Source organism: Poromitra crassiceps, assembly GCF_964638095.1.
Source record: "Poromitra crassiceps genome assembly, chromosome: 1".
In the NCBI taxonomy this organism is placed as follows: Eukaryota; Metazoa; Chordata; class Actinopteri; order Beryciformes; family Melamphaidae; genus Poromitra; species Poromitra crassiceps.
Genome location: NC_139623.1, coordinates 95,285,516 through 95,300,925, shown reverse-complemented (window position 1 = coordinate 95,300,925; position 15,410 = coordinate 95,285,516). Strand labels below are relative to the sequence as shown.

At 43.8% G+C, this 15,410-nt stretch overlaps 1 protein-coding gene across 1 annotated transcript in view; it reads right to left on the bottom strand.

The window, feature by feature from the left end:
• Positions 1-13,914, bottom strand: part of LOC310800890 (protein spire homolog 1-like) — a gene marked incomplete at both ends in the record, with an annotated part of 41,505 nt that extends 27,591 nt beyond the window's left edge. The window contains 3 exons of the mRNA XM_083663355.1: positions 5,148-5,273; positions 12,598-12,834; positions 13,909-13,914. Of these exons, the coding sequence (XP_083519481.1) occupies positions 5,148-5,273; positions 12,598-12,834; positions 13,909-13,914 (369 nt within the window). The remainder of the gene's footprint in view (positions 1-5,147; positions 5,274-12,597; positions 12,835-13,908) is intronic.
• Positions 13,915-15,410: the final 1,496 nt, after the last annotated feature.

The window sequence follows — 15,410 nt, the reverse complement described above, 5'->3', positions numbered from 1 at the left end:
ATATGCTGAAGCGTGACGCGTGAAGCTTGAAGCTGCCAGACATGAAGTCAATGGGAGTTGTGGGCGGGTTCAAGGCGTGCCGAGGAGGCGCTGAGAGGAAAAGAGAAGGCTTCTTGTGTGAATGGTTAGGCGTCAGTTCAGCTTGTGCCTGCCTCAAGCTTCAGTTCTGCTTACGTTCTGCATCCTGTATGAATTATGGGCGTGTCGGCCCGCTGCGCTTGGCATCGTCTCGTGCAAAGCGCCATATAGGCGTGTTTATGCCCGTGTTAGTATGTGCCAACATTACGTTCCTACTAACGGTAGGGCATTACAGATCAAGGTAGCGTCACATGATTGCTACATCAGCTATCTACACTAGTGGGTTTTGGCTAATATTGAATTTGATACTCATACTGTTGCATGAAGCTGCCAATAGCTGATATTTTGTGCCGCAAGAATACACTATCTTTAAATTTGTCTATTTTCAAGCCAAAAGAAATCCCTAAATTCAACTTTAACATTACCCAATATTTTCACTACATATTATGGCTGTTTTGACCTGATGTCAGAAAGATATTTAGGTGCCGAGGAGTAACAACTTTCATTTTAGTGCTATATTTACATACATTTTCAGTGTTATGAGTGTTATTTAATATCAAAATGTTTTCTACAAAGTTTAAGACTGACCCATTAGTGCATTTACAATTGAACAATGTGCATTACTACATCTGTGCAGCAATGACATCTCTTGCATACATTTCTTTCATTTGTTGCACAATCATTAGCACAGATGCCTCTCAGCATCATCTGACTGTGTCTCACAGTAAGCATGGTTGGCTGGCTGCTGTCCTCCTGGCTCTGTCTCTGTGTCAGAGAGCTCTTCTCTGCTGTCCTCCTGGCTCTGTCTCTGTGTCAGAGAGGTCTGCTCTGCTGTCCTCATGGCTCTGTCTCTGTGTCAGAGAGCTCTGCTCTGCTGTCCTCCTGGCTCTGTCTCTGTGTCAGAGAGCTCTTCTCTGCTGTCCTCCTGGCTCTGTCTCTGTGTCAGAGAGGTCTGCTCTGCTGTCCTCATGGCTCTGTCTCTGTGTCAGAGAGCTCTGCTCTGCTGTCCTCCTGGCTCTGTCTCTGTGTCAGAGAGCTCTTCTCTGCTGTCCTCCTGGCTCTGTCTCTGTGTCAGAGAGCTCTGCTCTGCTGTCCTCATGGCTCTGTCTCTGTGTCAGAGAGCTCTGCTCTGCTGTCCTCCTGGCTCTGTCTCTGTCTCTGTGTCAGAGAGCTCTGCTCTGCTGTCCTCATGGCTCTGTCTCTGTGTCAGAGAGCTCTGCTCTGCTGTCCTCATGGCTCTGTCTCTGTGTCAGAGAGCTCTGCTCTGCTGTCCTCATGGCTCTGTCTCTGTGTCAGAGAGCTCTCCTCTGTTGTCCTCCTGGCTCTGTCTCTGTGTCAGAGAGCTCTGCTCTGCTGTCCTCCTGGCTCTGTCTCTGTGTCAGAGAGCTCTGCTCTGCTGTCCTCATGGCTCTGTCTCTGTGTCAGAGAGCTCTGCTCTGCTGTCCTCATGGCTCTGTCTCTGTGTCAGAGAGCTCTGCTCTGCTGTCCTCATGGCTCTGTCTCTGTGTCAGAGAGATCTGCTCTGCTGTCCTCATGGCTCTGTCTCTGTGTCAGAGAGCTCTGCTCTGCTGTCCTCATGGCTCTGTCTCTGTGTCAGAGAGCTCTGCTCTGCTGTCCTCATGGCTCTGTCTCTATGTCAGAGAGGTCTGCTCTGCTGTCCTCATGGCTCTGTCTCTATGTCAGAGAGGTCTGCTCTGTTGTCCTCATGGCTCTGTCTCTGTGTCAGAGAGGTCTGCTCTGCTGTCCTCATGGCTCTGTCTCTATGTCAGAGAGCTCTGCTCTGCTGTCCTCATGGCTCTGTCTCTATGTCAGAGAGGTCTGCTCTGTTGTCCTCATGGCTCTGTCTCTGTGTCAGAGAGCTCTCCTCTGTTGTCCTCATGGCTCTGTCTCTGTGTCAGAGAGCACTGCTCTGTTGTCCATGCCTGTTACATGCTTCCAACGAGCCTTCCTCACAGGCATGATGAGCTATGGCTGAAACAGGCACCATGGCGCACTCACACACAAGCTGATATAAATAACTCATATGCATGCTGATGCCGCATGGCGATGGGAGGCAACATGGAGGAAGAGATTAGACTGTTATGCTCTGCCGCTCTCTTCATTTGACCCTTTTAATACACAAAGGCACAGAGTAAAAATTGATACTATACCATACATCTACAAGTACAGCATTCACATAGACTGGTTTATTGTTTTAATTTACATTAACCCATAGAGCTACTGTATTTTCTACACAATGAGTCACAGAATGGACGGTGACTATTTATATACTATTTAGTTTACGTTAGCAGAATCAGTATCATCTTTTAAATCATCTCTTGAACCTTATGCTTATGGACTTGCTTGTTTGTAACTTTTATCCTATTATGTTTAATCTTTTTGTTTATATACTTGCATGGATGATGCTTGCTTTTAATTGAATGTTAAAGTCCCTGGAAACCAGAAATATTTTTTTATTATTTAGCATTTTGAGTTCATCACATCACAGGAACCTATGTTAATAAGCCACCAGCCAAATTTGAACGATGATGAACGTCGCAAAGTATATAAATTTAGGTTTGACAGTCATGGCAAAAGTCATGAGAATCAATTCGATTTTAGAGTGTATTTTCTCCCACGGACTGTGTGGCCGTGTCCCATCTGCATCTCTCTCCATTAACGGAGAGAGAGAGAGGGGGAGAGAGAGAGAGAAGGAAAGAGAGATGGAGTGTGTGTGTGTGTGTGTGTGTGTGTGTGTGTGTGTTCGCGCGTTGCTCGGCGAACACACTCGCCGCTGCGCTGCGAGTGCACAGCGCTACTGTGTGTGTGTCAGTGTGTGTGTGCGCGCGTGCGTGCATGCGTGTGTGTGATTCGATTAAATCTTATGACGTGATAAGATCATGCATTTTAGCACCGCGCGCTCCGCTCTCTTCAATGAGGAAATGGAAATCCAGACCTTGTAGAAAAGTGTAGATTTTTGGGGTTAGGGTTGAAAGTAATTCTCTCTCTTTTCTGAGGCACACAATTACTCACATAAGACCCTGCCTAAATTTAATAGTTAGAAGGTTTTTGTGGATTTTGGTTTCCAGGGACTTTAATGAACTTTGGAAACAAAATGCACAAAATGCACAAATAATGTTTATTATTATTATTATTATTATTATTATTATTATTATTATTACCTTTATTATTATTATTATTACCGTATTATTATTATTATTATTATTATTATTATTATTATTATTATTCATAGTAGTAGTAGTAGTAGTATTAGTAGCAGTAGAACATAGTAGTAGCAGTAGCAACAGTACGGTCAGCACACTAGATATAAAAGCTATACAAGGATACTTACTGTGACAAAATGACTTAAGTAAAACTCACTATTAAATATTACTGAAGTACCCGGCCCGAACTGGCTCAGATTCCTGCAAATCAGAAATTATGTTCGATCCAAGATTCAAACCTTTGAAACGCTCCCAAATGAACATGCCTTTTTCGATGTTTTGCTGAGCCCTCCTCACACAAGCTTCTTATTTCTAGATTTGTATGTCTATTTGATAAGTGCATCATGGCCTCCACTGAGAGGATTAAGCGCCCGGCATGGTTATGCGCAGCCACGACTTGGAGCCTTGCCGCCGCCGAGCGGCGACAGCGAGACTGTGCATACTCGAACGTAACTCGTCCAAAACACGTCCAAAACGTTATCGTGTCATTTACCAAGAACTTGCAATCATGTCGGTGGGGGAACATTTTATTGTCCCTCCATTTCAAAACTCATTCCGGTGAGCCTGCAGAAGGCTTTGCTAGATGAGGGACAAGCACCTTAAATGAGGAAATGGCATTTCCTCATTGCTCACAACAATGAATTGACGGCGCAGAGTGACATTTTCGAGGAGCTGCACGCTCCCTACGCCGAGCTGCGCCGAGAGGACGCCCTGCTGCGGCGACCCCCTCGGCGCAGTCAGCGCCGCCGATTTTGCTCGAGCATAATTTGCGCTTTAGAGAAGCGTGGCAGGGAGAACTTGGTATTGCATTATCTGACATTATTTGGGAAAGGAGTTTGTCTGTGATACAACTGCTCAGTTAATAGTAGACACCAGCTGATTCAATTTAAAGTTGCTCATCGTCTTCACTATTGCTCATGTGTGAAGATTATCCTGCTGAACACAGGTTCGCATTTGAATAAGCTTGCGTTAACCACAGACCTTATTTGAAGCATCGCACCAAAAACCCATTCAAAAATCCCATAAGCAGAAACAGTGAAGAACCCGGAAGTCCAGGACTTCCGCGTTGCGACTACAAAAATACATCATCCCTGCGGTACTCAATTTGTATCAGTTTAGGGGTCCTTGACTTGGCTTACTTTCATTACAGGCAGCAGCAGTTTCAAAACACTGGAGTTCCCCCTGGCCAACATTGTCAATGACACCCGTAGGGGATGGGAATTGTGTTTATTACCTTGGGCGTATGAACATGTAAGGTCACAGTGCTAAATCTCCTGAAGTGATGCCTTGTTATGGCGTTCGTCCATTCAGAGCATGTCTAATGTGTTAATCCACTTTATTAACTGCGAAGGTCAGTGATCACTCTAACCTTATATTCAAGAGGAGTGCCTTGTACAGCAGGTTAAAGCTTGATTTAAAATAGGATCATTATGACACGTGAGTTTATACTTTCACAATAGATGACAAACAATTTCCCTATACTGTGTCACGGACAAGCACAGCATAGATACAGTCGGTCTGTGTGGGAAGTCCACAAAACGTTACTTCCGGTATCGTTCGAATGGTAGTACGGTGGGGGGAAAACCCCATATATCTCAATGGGCTGACTCACCAGCGGAAGGTGCTGCGGGTCTACGCTACAGGATTGGTGATTCAAGAGCAGGTACACAGACGTCTGTTCAGATGTGCGCTTACTGCGGGGGTTGCCTGGGCTGGGCTAGCAGCTAAATGCTAACTATGCTGAATGGGGAGAATGGGAGGATTTCCCCCATGCTGACCCATTGACCACGCGGCTATGACGAGACACCGCCTGAATGAATATGATGGCTTAAATTGCAAGTAGTGCATTACAAAAGAGAGTCCTACCTCTTTGGCACTCTTGATCTTATCCAAGAAAGTGTGTAGCTCCCTGGTTTCTGTGTATAGAGCCCGGCACACTGCCTGGTAGTGACTGGGGGCATCCGACTGGCTTGGGAGATGAGACGTACAGAGCTGCAAAGGAGAGAGTGAAGTCGAGAGAGAAAGATGCATTCAGTAGCCTACACCCTTTACACAATTGCATTTACCCTAAACACCAGAAAAATCACAGAAAAATACTCACGATGTGGAATGAAATTTACTCACACCCTTGGCCCTGAATGTTTTCACATATCCTAAATGGGCTTACAGGTGACATACCGCTCCCTCTGGCAGCCATATTGGAGGTCGTAAGCTCTTGGGCAACAGTGGCTGTGAACAGCTGATTGTGTTTCTAAATGTATGACTCAACGTAATTGAATCGACATGGTTAATTTCTATGCTGTTTTTTTCATACAGTCAGCAAACCATCACTGTCTTGCTGTAAACACATCCGATGTGCACACTAGATAACATATAGTAGAAGCTAGCATTAGCATGGCTATATTTAACATTTACTGCACAGTGGTTGTTTTGCTAAATTAGCCTGCTGGCTGGTTAGCCAGCTAACAAAGCTAAAAACAAAATGTTTCTTCATGATCACTGAGCTAACTCTTCTCAAGTTAGTTTTGGAGTATTTTGCAATAGACTGAGGGTTAACATGAAGAGTTTACTGTGTCACAGTAACCTACATTTGGAAACAAATCTGAATGATCAGACTGTTCACTTTTAGTTATAATATGAATGAATTGACGTACACTACCACCACAACAATACCTTCCATCTTGCCCAACTGTTTTTACAACCCAATTCTCCTCTGACCTCCATGATGGAACCAACTGTAACCTTGCTGGGAGACTTAACTGCAAAGCCTTTATCAGGAAACTCAGCAGCATTGCTTAAAAGTATAACAACCCATTAACATGCACAGACATTTGTAAACAGCTGTTATTGACTGTGAAACACAATCAGTACAGGGATGCCTGAGGACGGTCTGGGGGGTCCCAAATATCCCCTACCCCCCCCCCCCCCCCCCCCCCCCCTCACACACACACACACACACACACACACACCAGCAGTGATGACAGAAGTCTCACAGTCAGAGATGTCCTTGTCCCTCAGATGAAAAGAAGGTGCTTGGCATCCATTTGTCCAGACTATTTACGTTCCAGCTGGAGCAATTTTCACCAAACACAGAAAACAGCAGACCACTCTCTCTCTCAATAAAACTTCTTCTTGCCCACATCTGACCAATTCCAGGGACTTGAAATTAGCATTTCTAGGGTGGAGACTCTAGAGATGATGTGTGCACTTTTTTTGTGTGCGACGAAATCCCGGGTCCCGAGCAGCGCACCCTCCAAGTTTGAAGTGGATTGGACAAACGATTCTCGAGATAAACCATTTTTTGTATTGCCAGTAGGTGGCGAGACTAGTGGTGCTATGAGTATGCATGTGTCGGAATCGCACAGGATTTGGCACTGCACTCTATGTCGGGTCCCAAGCAGCACACTCCCCAAGTTTGAAGTCGATCGGATGAACGGTTCTCAAGATTAACCGCTTTTTGTGTTGCCAGTAGGTAGCACTATGACTATGCGCATGTCAGAAATTCGGCACCGCACTCCGTCGGCTTCCCGGCAGCGCACTTCCCAAGGTTGAAGTCGATCGGATGAAGAATTCTTGAGATCACCCGCTTTTTGTGTTGCCAGTGTGTGGCACTATGACTTTGCATGTGTCCAAAGTTCCGCGCCACACTCCACCAGGTTCCCGGCAGCACACTCCCCAAATTTGAAGTCAATTGAATGAACGGTACTCGAGATAAACCACATTTTGTGATACCAGTAGGTGGCGCTATGACTATGCGGGTGTTTGAAATTGGGCAGCGCACTCCATCAGGGTTCCCGGCATCACACCTCTCAAGGTTGAAGTCGATCAGATGAACATTCTCAAGATAAACCGCTTTTTTGTTGCCAGTTAGTTGGCGTCTATGACTATGCGCATGTCCGAAATTGGGCACCGCACTCCGTCAGTAGCGCAATAGGCCTTTTTTGCAGCAGCCATTTTGTGTCTACAAGGCAGGGTGAACACAGATACAACCAAAACATTAATGAGGACCCCAGCACTGGAACACCTAAATGGATTGGAAGTTGGAAACCCTCATTAATGTTTTGGTTGCACAATCTGTTTACCTAGCCTAGGTAAACCCAGCCCCCACGTGACCTGCTCTCTCAGTTCCCAGTCACTATCATAGTGACTGAGAACAGGTCTGCCAATTCCCATTTTTGAAGTCAAACCGATGAACGGTTCTCGAGATAAACCACTTTTGGTGTTGCCAGTAGGTGGAACTGCACTCCGTCAGGCCCCTCTAACCGCACTTTTTCCACCAAGTTTGGAGGCGACCGGAGCAGTGGTAGGATAGTAGTAGGATAAGGGCATTATGCACCAAGATATCATGTGTCAAGTCTGTGAGTCTGTGAGCCCTCGGGATGTTTTTACACATACAAAATTCATCAGCTACTTTAATTGAGTAATATTAACACACAATTTCTAACAGCAAATCAAATAGAAATGAATGGATGATGAGAAATCTAGGTCAACTAGAGATACTACAGTAGGATGAGAGGGAAATCCAGCGAATATGGAGAGTGAATGGATGGAGGGAGGAAAAGATACAGACGGCAATCTGAACAGACACCTAGCTCCCCATCCGCCAGCTAGACTGCCACTACTGTTGTGTGTGTGTGTGTGTGTGTGTGTGTGTGTGTGTGTGTGTGTGTGCGTGTGCGTGCACACGTGTGTGTGTGTGTGTGTGTGTGTGTGTGTGTGTGTGTGTGTGTGTGTGTGTAAATGGGTATGTGTGTGTGTGTGTGTGTGTGTGTGTGTGTGTGTGTGTGTGTGTGTGTGTGTGTGCGTGTGCGTGCACACGTGTGTGTGTGTGTGTGTGTGTGTGTGTGTGTGTGTGTGTGTGTGTAAATGGGTATGTGGCCATTATGTAAACAGTACCAGGCCATCTGAGCACTGACATAGTGGCTCTCTGCTCCATTGGATGACAGAGATACACAGCCCCCATGAGGAGGAGCCTGGCCTCCCAGCCTGTACTATGATAGGAATCTGTGCCATATTTCACATTTTGGAATCCATGGGTAGATCAATGCATTCAGCCTCATATTATATGGGCTGTTCTTGATAAGTGTTGATAGTAATCTAATATTCTTTCAGTAGGGTTGGTGTGGATAACTAACTAACTAACTGACTGAGCGACTAGGGCTGTCAATCTCCCTCTATAATCAAATTCGAATTTCAGTGCTTTATACATTTTAATATTCGAATTATATTCGAATATTTTAATTAATTTTTAATTGAATTAAAAAAAAAAAAAAAAAAATGTTTTTGGTCTGAGTGAATTGTTGTCTTCTCTTATGTTATGTTCTGATTCTAAATATAGCTGAATCTTTGGGTTTGACCAAGTAAAACTTTTTCTAAGCATTTTACCAAATGTAGATGGAAAAGTGAATGGTGGATGAATATTCAAAATAATATTAGGCTTATCACAAATAGTCCAGCAATGATGTTTATTTAAGAAAACATGTTCCTTGTACAATGTACATACATTCATTGCATTAGCAAATAGGTCAGATAACCAGAGCTTAGTTAATATTCATCAGTGATGTATTGGTGCTGTCTGAAATGCTAAAATAAAATAATTGATAATAAAAAAAGACACAGCCTTTGTTTGAGCTCCTTATCAATAAACAAATAAGTAAACTTTGCCAAAACAACAATGAGCCATGAACAAAAAAAAATCAGTCACGTATTGCACTTAAGAGCTTCAGGTTTACATTCAGTATAGCAGCTTCAACAGTCAACTTCAGTTAACAATGAATGAACATACATTTTAAGAGCTACAGGTAGGTTTACATCAGTATAGCAGCTTCAACAGTCAACTTCAGTTAACACTCTTTTCTTCAAGTATGTTGTCAGAACTTGTCACTGTTCTAGTGTTCTAAAAAATATATATATAAAAAAAAATATATATATATATATATATATATATTCGTTTAAAAAAAAATTAATAATCGAATTTCGTTCATAATTATTAAATTCGAATAATATTCGAATATCAAAATTCGTTTCAACAGCCCTATGAGCGACTGACTAACTAGCTAGCTAACTAACTAACTAACTAACTAAGGCTGTTTCCCCCAGACGTATTTGATGAAAAGTGACTTTTGGGGAGGAGAGTGTAATGCTCTAGATCAGAGGTTTTCAAAGTGGGAGGCGGGCCTCCTCAGGGAATACCAAGTAGTTTTAGAGGAGTGAATGGAATGGGGGGGGGGGATACATTAGTTATTAAAAGGAGATCTAATAGAATAGCCTAAATGTGTATGATTTGGGTAAAGAGATACAGTAGTTTTGGGGAATTTGACAGTTTTCCCCAAAGTCAGAAACAAATAAATGCCTTCAGAGAGACCTTTTTATGTATTTGGTGTAGTATGAAGTATGTCAAACAGCAATATTAGGCTATCTTGGATCAATTCTTGAGTGTCTATATGGGATCATCAAATTACACAATCATGACCCCATAGGCATCCAGGAATTGAGCGAGCGGGGCTCCTCTTTCCAAGCTTTGTCTGGGGGTTGGCCCACAGTCTCAGACTTTGCTCTGCTCCAGATTATTCTAGATTGTTCAAGGTGATAATCAGTGCTAGTTAAAACATTGAAAGTCTAAAGAGATTCTTTGAGTCTATTGAGTCTATTGAGTCTCATAGAGATATAACACTAAATCACTCATCATCAACAGTTAGTTCCGGTGCAATTTGATTGGACAAAAGGTATTCTATGACTGCTGATCATAGTGCTGATATAGGCTACACAACAGTATAACACCACCAACTCCCAACCCCCTCCTCCATGCCTGCCCCCCCCCAACCCCCACCCACCCCACCCCCACCCATTCCTCTCATCCCCCACCCACGTCCCAACATCCGAGCAGGGGCCTCGGGACCTATGGGGCATTCCTTTATAACTGGGAAATGGTAATCTGACGGTTCAAAGGTCATGAGCTCGAACGGTGATGTCACCAGTGCTCGTATTTTCTCTCCAAAACTCGTAGGAGCCTCAGCAGGCCCGACCTAAAAAATCCAAGATGGCTGTTCCGCGCAACAACAGCAGTTAAAATCGTAGTAAAGACTGTTTATTAGCACTTCTGTCTTGTTTGTGTCTCATTAAATCAGCTGTACACACAGCACTGCCTAACTTCTATTTGTGTGGACATGTTGCTGCAGTGTTTGTATGCGCAAAATGCCTTGTTATCAACTGTTATTGCTAACAATGGCTAGCCTGGCTAGCGACTGGATCTGACCAAGATCTGACTCGTTTAAACGGATGTGACACAATTCAACAGTGAACTTCCCAGCTCCCAGTTTTTGCAAATGGAAGGCTATCAAAACGGATGTGACGTCATTCAACTGCCACATCCCAGTTTGTTTGCGATAAAGGAATGGGCCACCAGGCTGCCTGAGGCAACCCCCAACCCCCCCCCCCCGCCCCCGGTTGTCAGTCACCTCTCTGTATAAACGGTTTTAACTTGACAACAAAAACATTCTAAATTGAACCCCCACTCACTTCCTGTTGCAGTGTTTGCTATGGACATAAACGAAAAAAACAAACATTCAAGGGCAGGACTGACCATTCCGTGAAAACCGTCTATACAGCTGAGTGGCGAAAACAAAAGTAACGATGTCGAGTGAATATTTCTGCAGTTTGCCGAATGCTGAGAAAAAGGAAGTGCTGTGGGGTTGCGCTATGGTGAAAACCGTCTATACAGGAGAGAGAGGTGAACATGCTTTTTAGGAAGCAGAGAACAAGGAAACCAGCTGGACCTGACTCCAAATCACCAGGTTGGCCCCAGTGTTCACCGACATTTAAAACACCTCACTGGAGACATGCCATGTACCAGCCTGCTTCAAAACATCAACTATAACCCCCCTCCCGAAAAAGACAAGGCCCTCGGCACTTACAGACTACAGACCCATCGCCCTGACCTCTGTCCTTCGAGTGCCTTGTCTTCTGTCCTACCTTAAATCCACAGACTCACTCCTGGACCCCCTGCAGCTCACCTACAGGTCAACCCGAGAAGAGTAATATCTCAGAGTTTGCCCATCAGGAGCCAAGTGCACCAGCTGGGCGTACGCCTAGGTGTAACGCTACGTCCGACGTAGAACTTAAAGTTACGACTAACTTAATTTTATGACTAGTCTTAAGCCCTGTATGCGTTGCGCCTGGGTGTAATTTTTACGTCTGGTATGGAGCAGGCATAAAAGTTACACCCAAGGCGTACCCATACTGACTGACAGATCTTTCCATTTCTTCCTGACTTCGTCAATTGCCCACAGTGCGCAGTCCGCCATCGCATTCAGTACTGATTGCACTTGTGATCTAATTCCATGTATCTTGTTTCTGTTTGTTTGTGTTGGTGCTGTTAAATTTAGCTGTGAGAACGTTTCTATGCTTTGAATACAACTCTATAAGTTTGAGCTGAGTTGGAGCTGTCTGTCAGCTGTCTTGAGCTCGTCTGAGAGAAGTGTGTTGCTTGGCAACAAGCACGTATTCACGTGGACGCGCACGTCCGCAGCCTAAAGACCGGGCGCAGCTACGACCATGGTAAGTCAGTCTTGGTGCACTCAATGTAAATTCAAATCACAACGTCGGGCGTAGCGTAGCTAAGACCGGCGTAACAGTTAAGACCTACTTTTTTATGCCCAGGTGGTGCACTCGGCTCCAGATGCCAGTGCAAGTGCCCAGGTGTTAATTGCACTCATGTTTGATTACAGGGTTGTGGGGATCAATGCATAAATCCGATCAAGGCGACAGAGAAACAATTAAGTTTCTACTACAATTGATTTATAACTCGCGTTAACATTAGTGTTGTAAAATTGGTTGCATGTTTTAGCAACCCACAAGGTTTGCATTATTGAACAAAGGAATGGTGGCTTCAGGTGGGCTACAGCCAAGCGATATTGATCCAATGAAGCCACGTTAGCGTTTGCATGTTACAGAATGTACGTGACCATCATTTATTTCAGTGTCAGCTATCAAGATTAATTCAGTTGGTTGATGAAATCGCTATGATGTGTGGATGCAGAGTGAGATTTGCGCTGTGTGTGAGCCTGAGCTCAGCTGTCAAAAATATGACTGGGGCGTATTGGCTCGCTCCAGGCTAATCCCGGCGCTTCAGTGCTGTGTAGGCAGGGGCATGTTCTGCCCCCAAGGCCAGCGGGATCCATAATAATCAGCATAAAACTTTTAATTTGAAGGCACTGTGCAGTTAAACTTAAAAGTTCAAGGCAACTTGGCAAACACACCGAAACACACCCAATGTTTCCATCATGAGCCAGATCACAAAGACCATGGGGCTGCCTACCTGGAGTATGTCCCTGTAGCCGCGGAAGCTGCAGAGGTTCACCGGGTGGTCCTCGGCCTCCTCCTCCTCCTCGGTGGCCTCGTAGCCTTCGTCAGGGCAGGCGTCTCTCTCCGCCTCGCCCATGTTCGTCATGAGGTCGATCAGCTGCTCCAGAGGAGGGCTGAGCTCCCTCTCCTCGTTCTCCTTCAGCCCGTAGTCCAGAGCCTTGTAGATCATGATGCCCAGGGACTCAATCACCTGCAGAAAGAAAATACAGGCTGTGAAACTACAACAATACTGTATGCTCATCTGCATGCGTATAAACATTGTTATTTCATTCATCATCAACAACATTAATAGTATTTTAAGGATTTAAGGATCACCCTTCCAAAGAAACTTTCTGTGTAAAGATTATACATGTCGTTTTTCTTATATTAAGCAATCTAAAAGTCTTAACATAAAGGTCCAGTGTGTAGAATTTAGTGGCATCTAGTGGAACAGGCTTGGCAGAAATGGAATATAATATTCACAAGTATGTAAGTATGTTTTAATTAGTGTATAATCCCATGAAAATAAGAATCGTTGTGTTTTTGTCACCTTAATATTTTATATTTACATAGGGAGCAGGTCCCCTTCTATGGAGGCCGCCATGTTGCACCACCATGTTCTACAGTAGACCAGAACAGACATACTAGCAATGTACCTGACGTGGCCCAGGTTAAATCGGCACAAAGCAATACGACTGCGCCTTTGGCTTGGCCGGAAATTATGGTGGTGTCCAGATGGTTTCCATGAGTACACAACCTGCCTATGACCATCCCCAGGTCATAACAAGGTCATAACCCACCACCATGCAAATGTTCAGCCCAATCCAACCTGGGGTGTGGGTGTAAGGTGGTTTCCAGGATTTTCCAGGACCTTCCAGGTGGTTCTTGACCTTCCCTGGATCATAACCCACCGCCATGCAAATTTTCAGCCCAATCCCACCTGGGGTGTGGGCGTGAGGTGTTTTCCAGGACTTTCCAGGTGGTTCCAGGACTTAATGATGGGCCCATAACCTTCCCCAGACCATAACCCCACAATATGCATTCAGCCCAATCCGTCCTGGGGTGTGGGTGTGAGGTGTTTTCCAGGTGTTTTCCAGGATTTTCCAGGACTTTTCAGGTGGTCCCATGACTTGATGACATGCCCATAACCTTCCCCAGATCATTACGCCCACCATGTAAAATTTCAGCCCAATCCGAGGTGTGGGCATGAGGTGTTTTCCAGGACTTTCCAGGTGGTTCCAGGACTTTCCAACCTGCCCATGACCTTCCCCAGACCATAACCCACCTCCATGCAAGTTTTCAGTGCAATCAGAGCTACGGTGTGTGCTTAGAAGACAGATAGGCAGACAGACAGACAGACAGACAGACAGACAGACAGACAGATATAAATATGTGTATATACACTTATATATATATATATATATATATATATATATATATATATATATATATATATATATATATATATATATATATATATATATATATGGATTTGTGAAGAGTTGACCTTAATAAATAACTGATGTCTGAGGATGGAAACATCCCTGTTAGATGATAAAAACAATACATGTATGCTTATTGCTTTGTGGAAGATTTCTAGATCATCTGGCTTGCTTTCTGTGTTGTTTAAATGTTCATCTGCTCATCAATAAAAACTAACATGGATTTATCTTATGTGTTTATTATGTAATATGACCCACTTTCGTGTATGAAGCCTGGGCTGAACAGCTGTAATATGGTGATCACATGACACTACCATTGAGAAAAACCATTAGAAAAACACATGCTCCCGTGCGCACACGCACGCACGCACGCACACTAGGGCATTCACAGACTAGTCGACTAGTAAAACCACTAGTCGACACTGTGCTTAGTAGTCGACTAGTCTAAAAAATAAATAAATAAATAAATAAATAAATAAATAAATAAATAAATAAAAATTAAATCTTTAAGAAAGAACATGAGGTATTTACACGACATACATGGACTATCATATCCCATATCCCATATCCCCCACAAAGAACATCAAAACACAACAAAACAAAACAAGAAAACTGCATAAGATACACAATAATCAAGAACAAACAAGACTATTGGACAAACAACCAAACAAAAACAATGCATTCAAAGTAAATACATAGATCTTGCCCTGTTGGCAGCTAGGAAATGCATAGCTTTAAATTGGAAAGCATCCAATCGCCCAGCTGTAGTTCACTGGTGGAATTAACTCTCAAGCTACCATACGTTGGATAACATTTACTACAAGAGCAAAGGCAGATTCTTAGACATCCCCAAAATATGGCAACCACATACAGAGTTTGACTTTAAGAACTTTTTACCCCAGTGTCATTAGGCTTATCAGGATAGGAGCTGAATGCATTGTTTTTGTTTGGTTGTTTGTCCAATAGTCTTGTTTGTTCTTGGATTATTGTGTATCTTATGCAGTTTTCTTGTTTTGTTTTGTTGTGTTTTGATGTTCTTTGTGGGGGATATGGGATATGATAGTCCATGTATGCCGTGTAAATACCTCATGTTCTTTCTTAAAGATAAAAAAATAAAATAAAATAAAAAATAAAATAAAAAATAAATAAATAAACGACTACCGTAAATTCCGGACTATAAGACGCACCGGTCTATAAGCCGCGGGACCAAAATTGACTATTTTTTTCTTCTATAAGCCGCACCGGTCTATAAGCCGCGGGTGTTTTGATGTTTAATTACCATATGAAAGGGTTCGTGCACAGAGAGGAATGTCGGGAAAGAGATGGCTGTTTGGGGAAGCTCCCA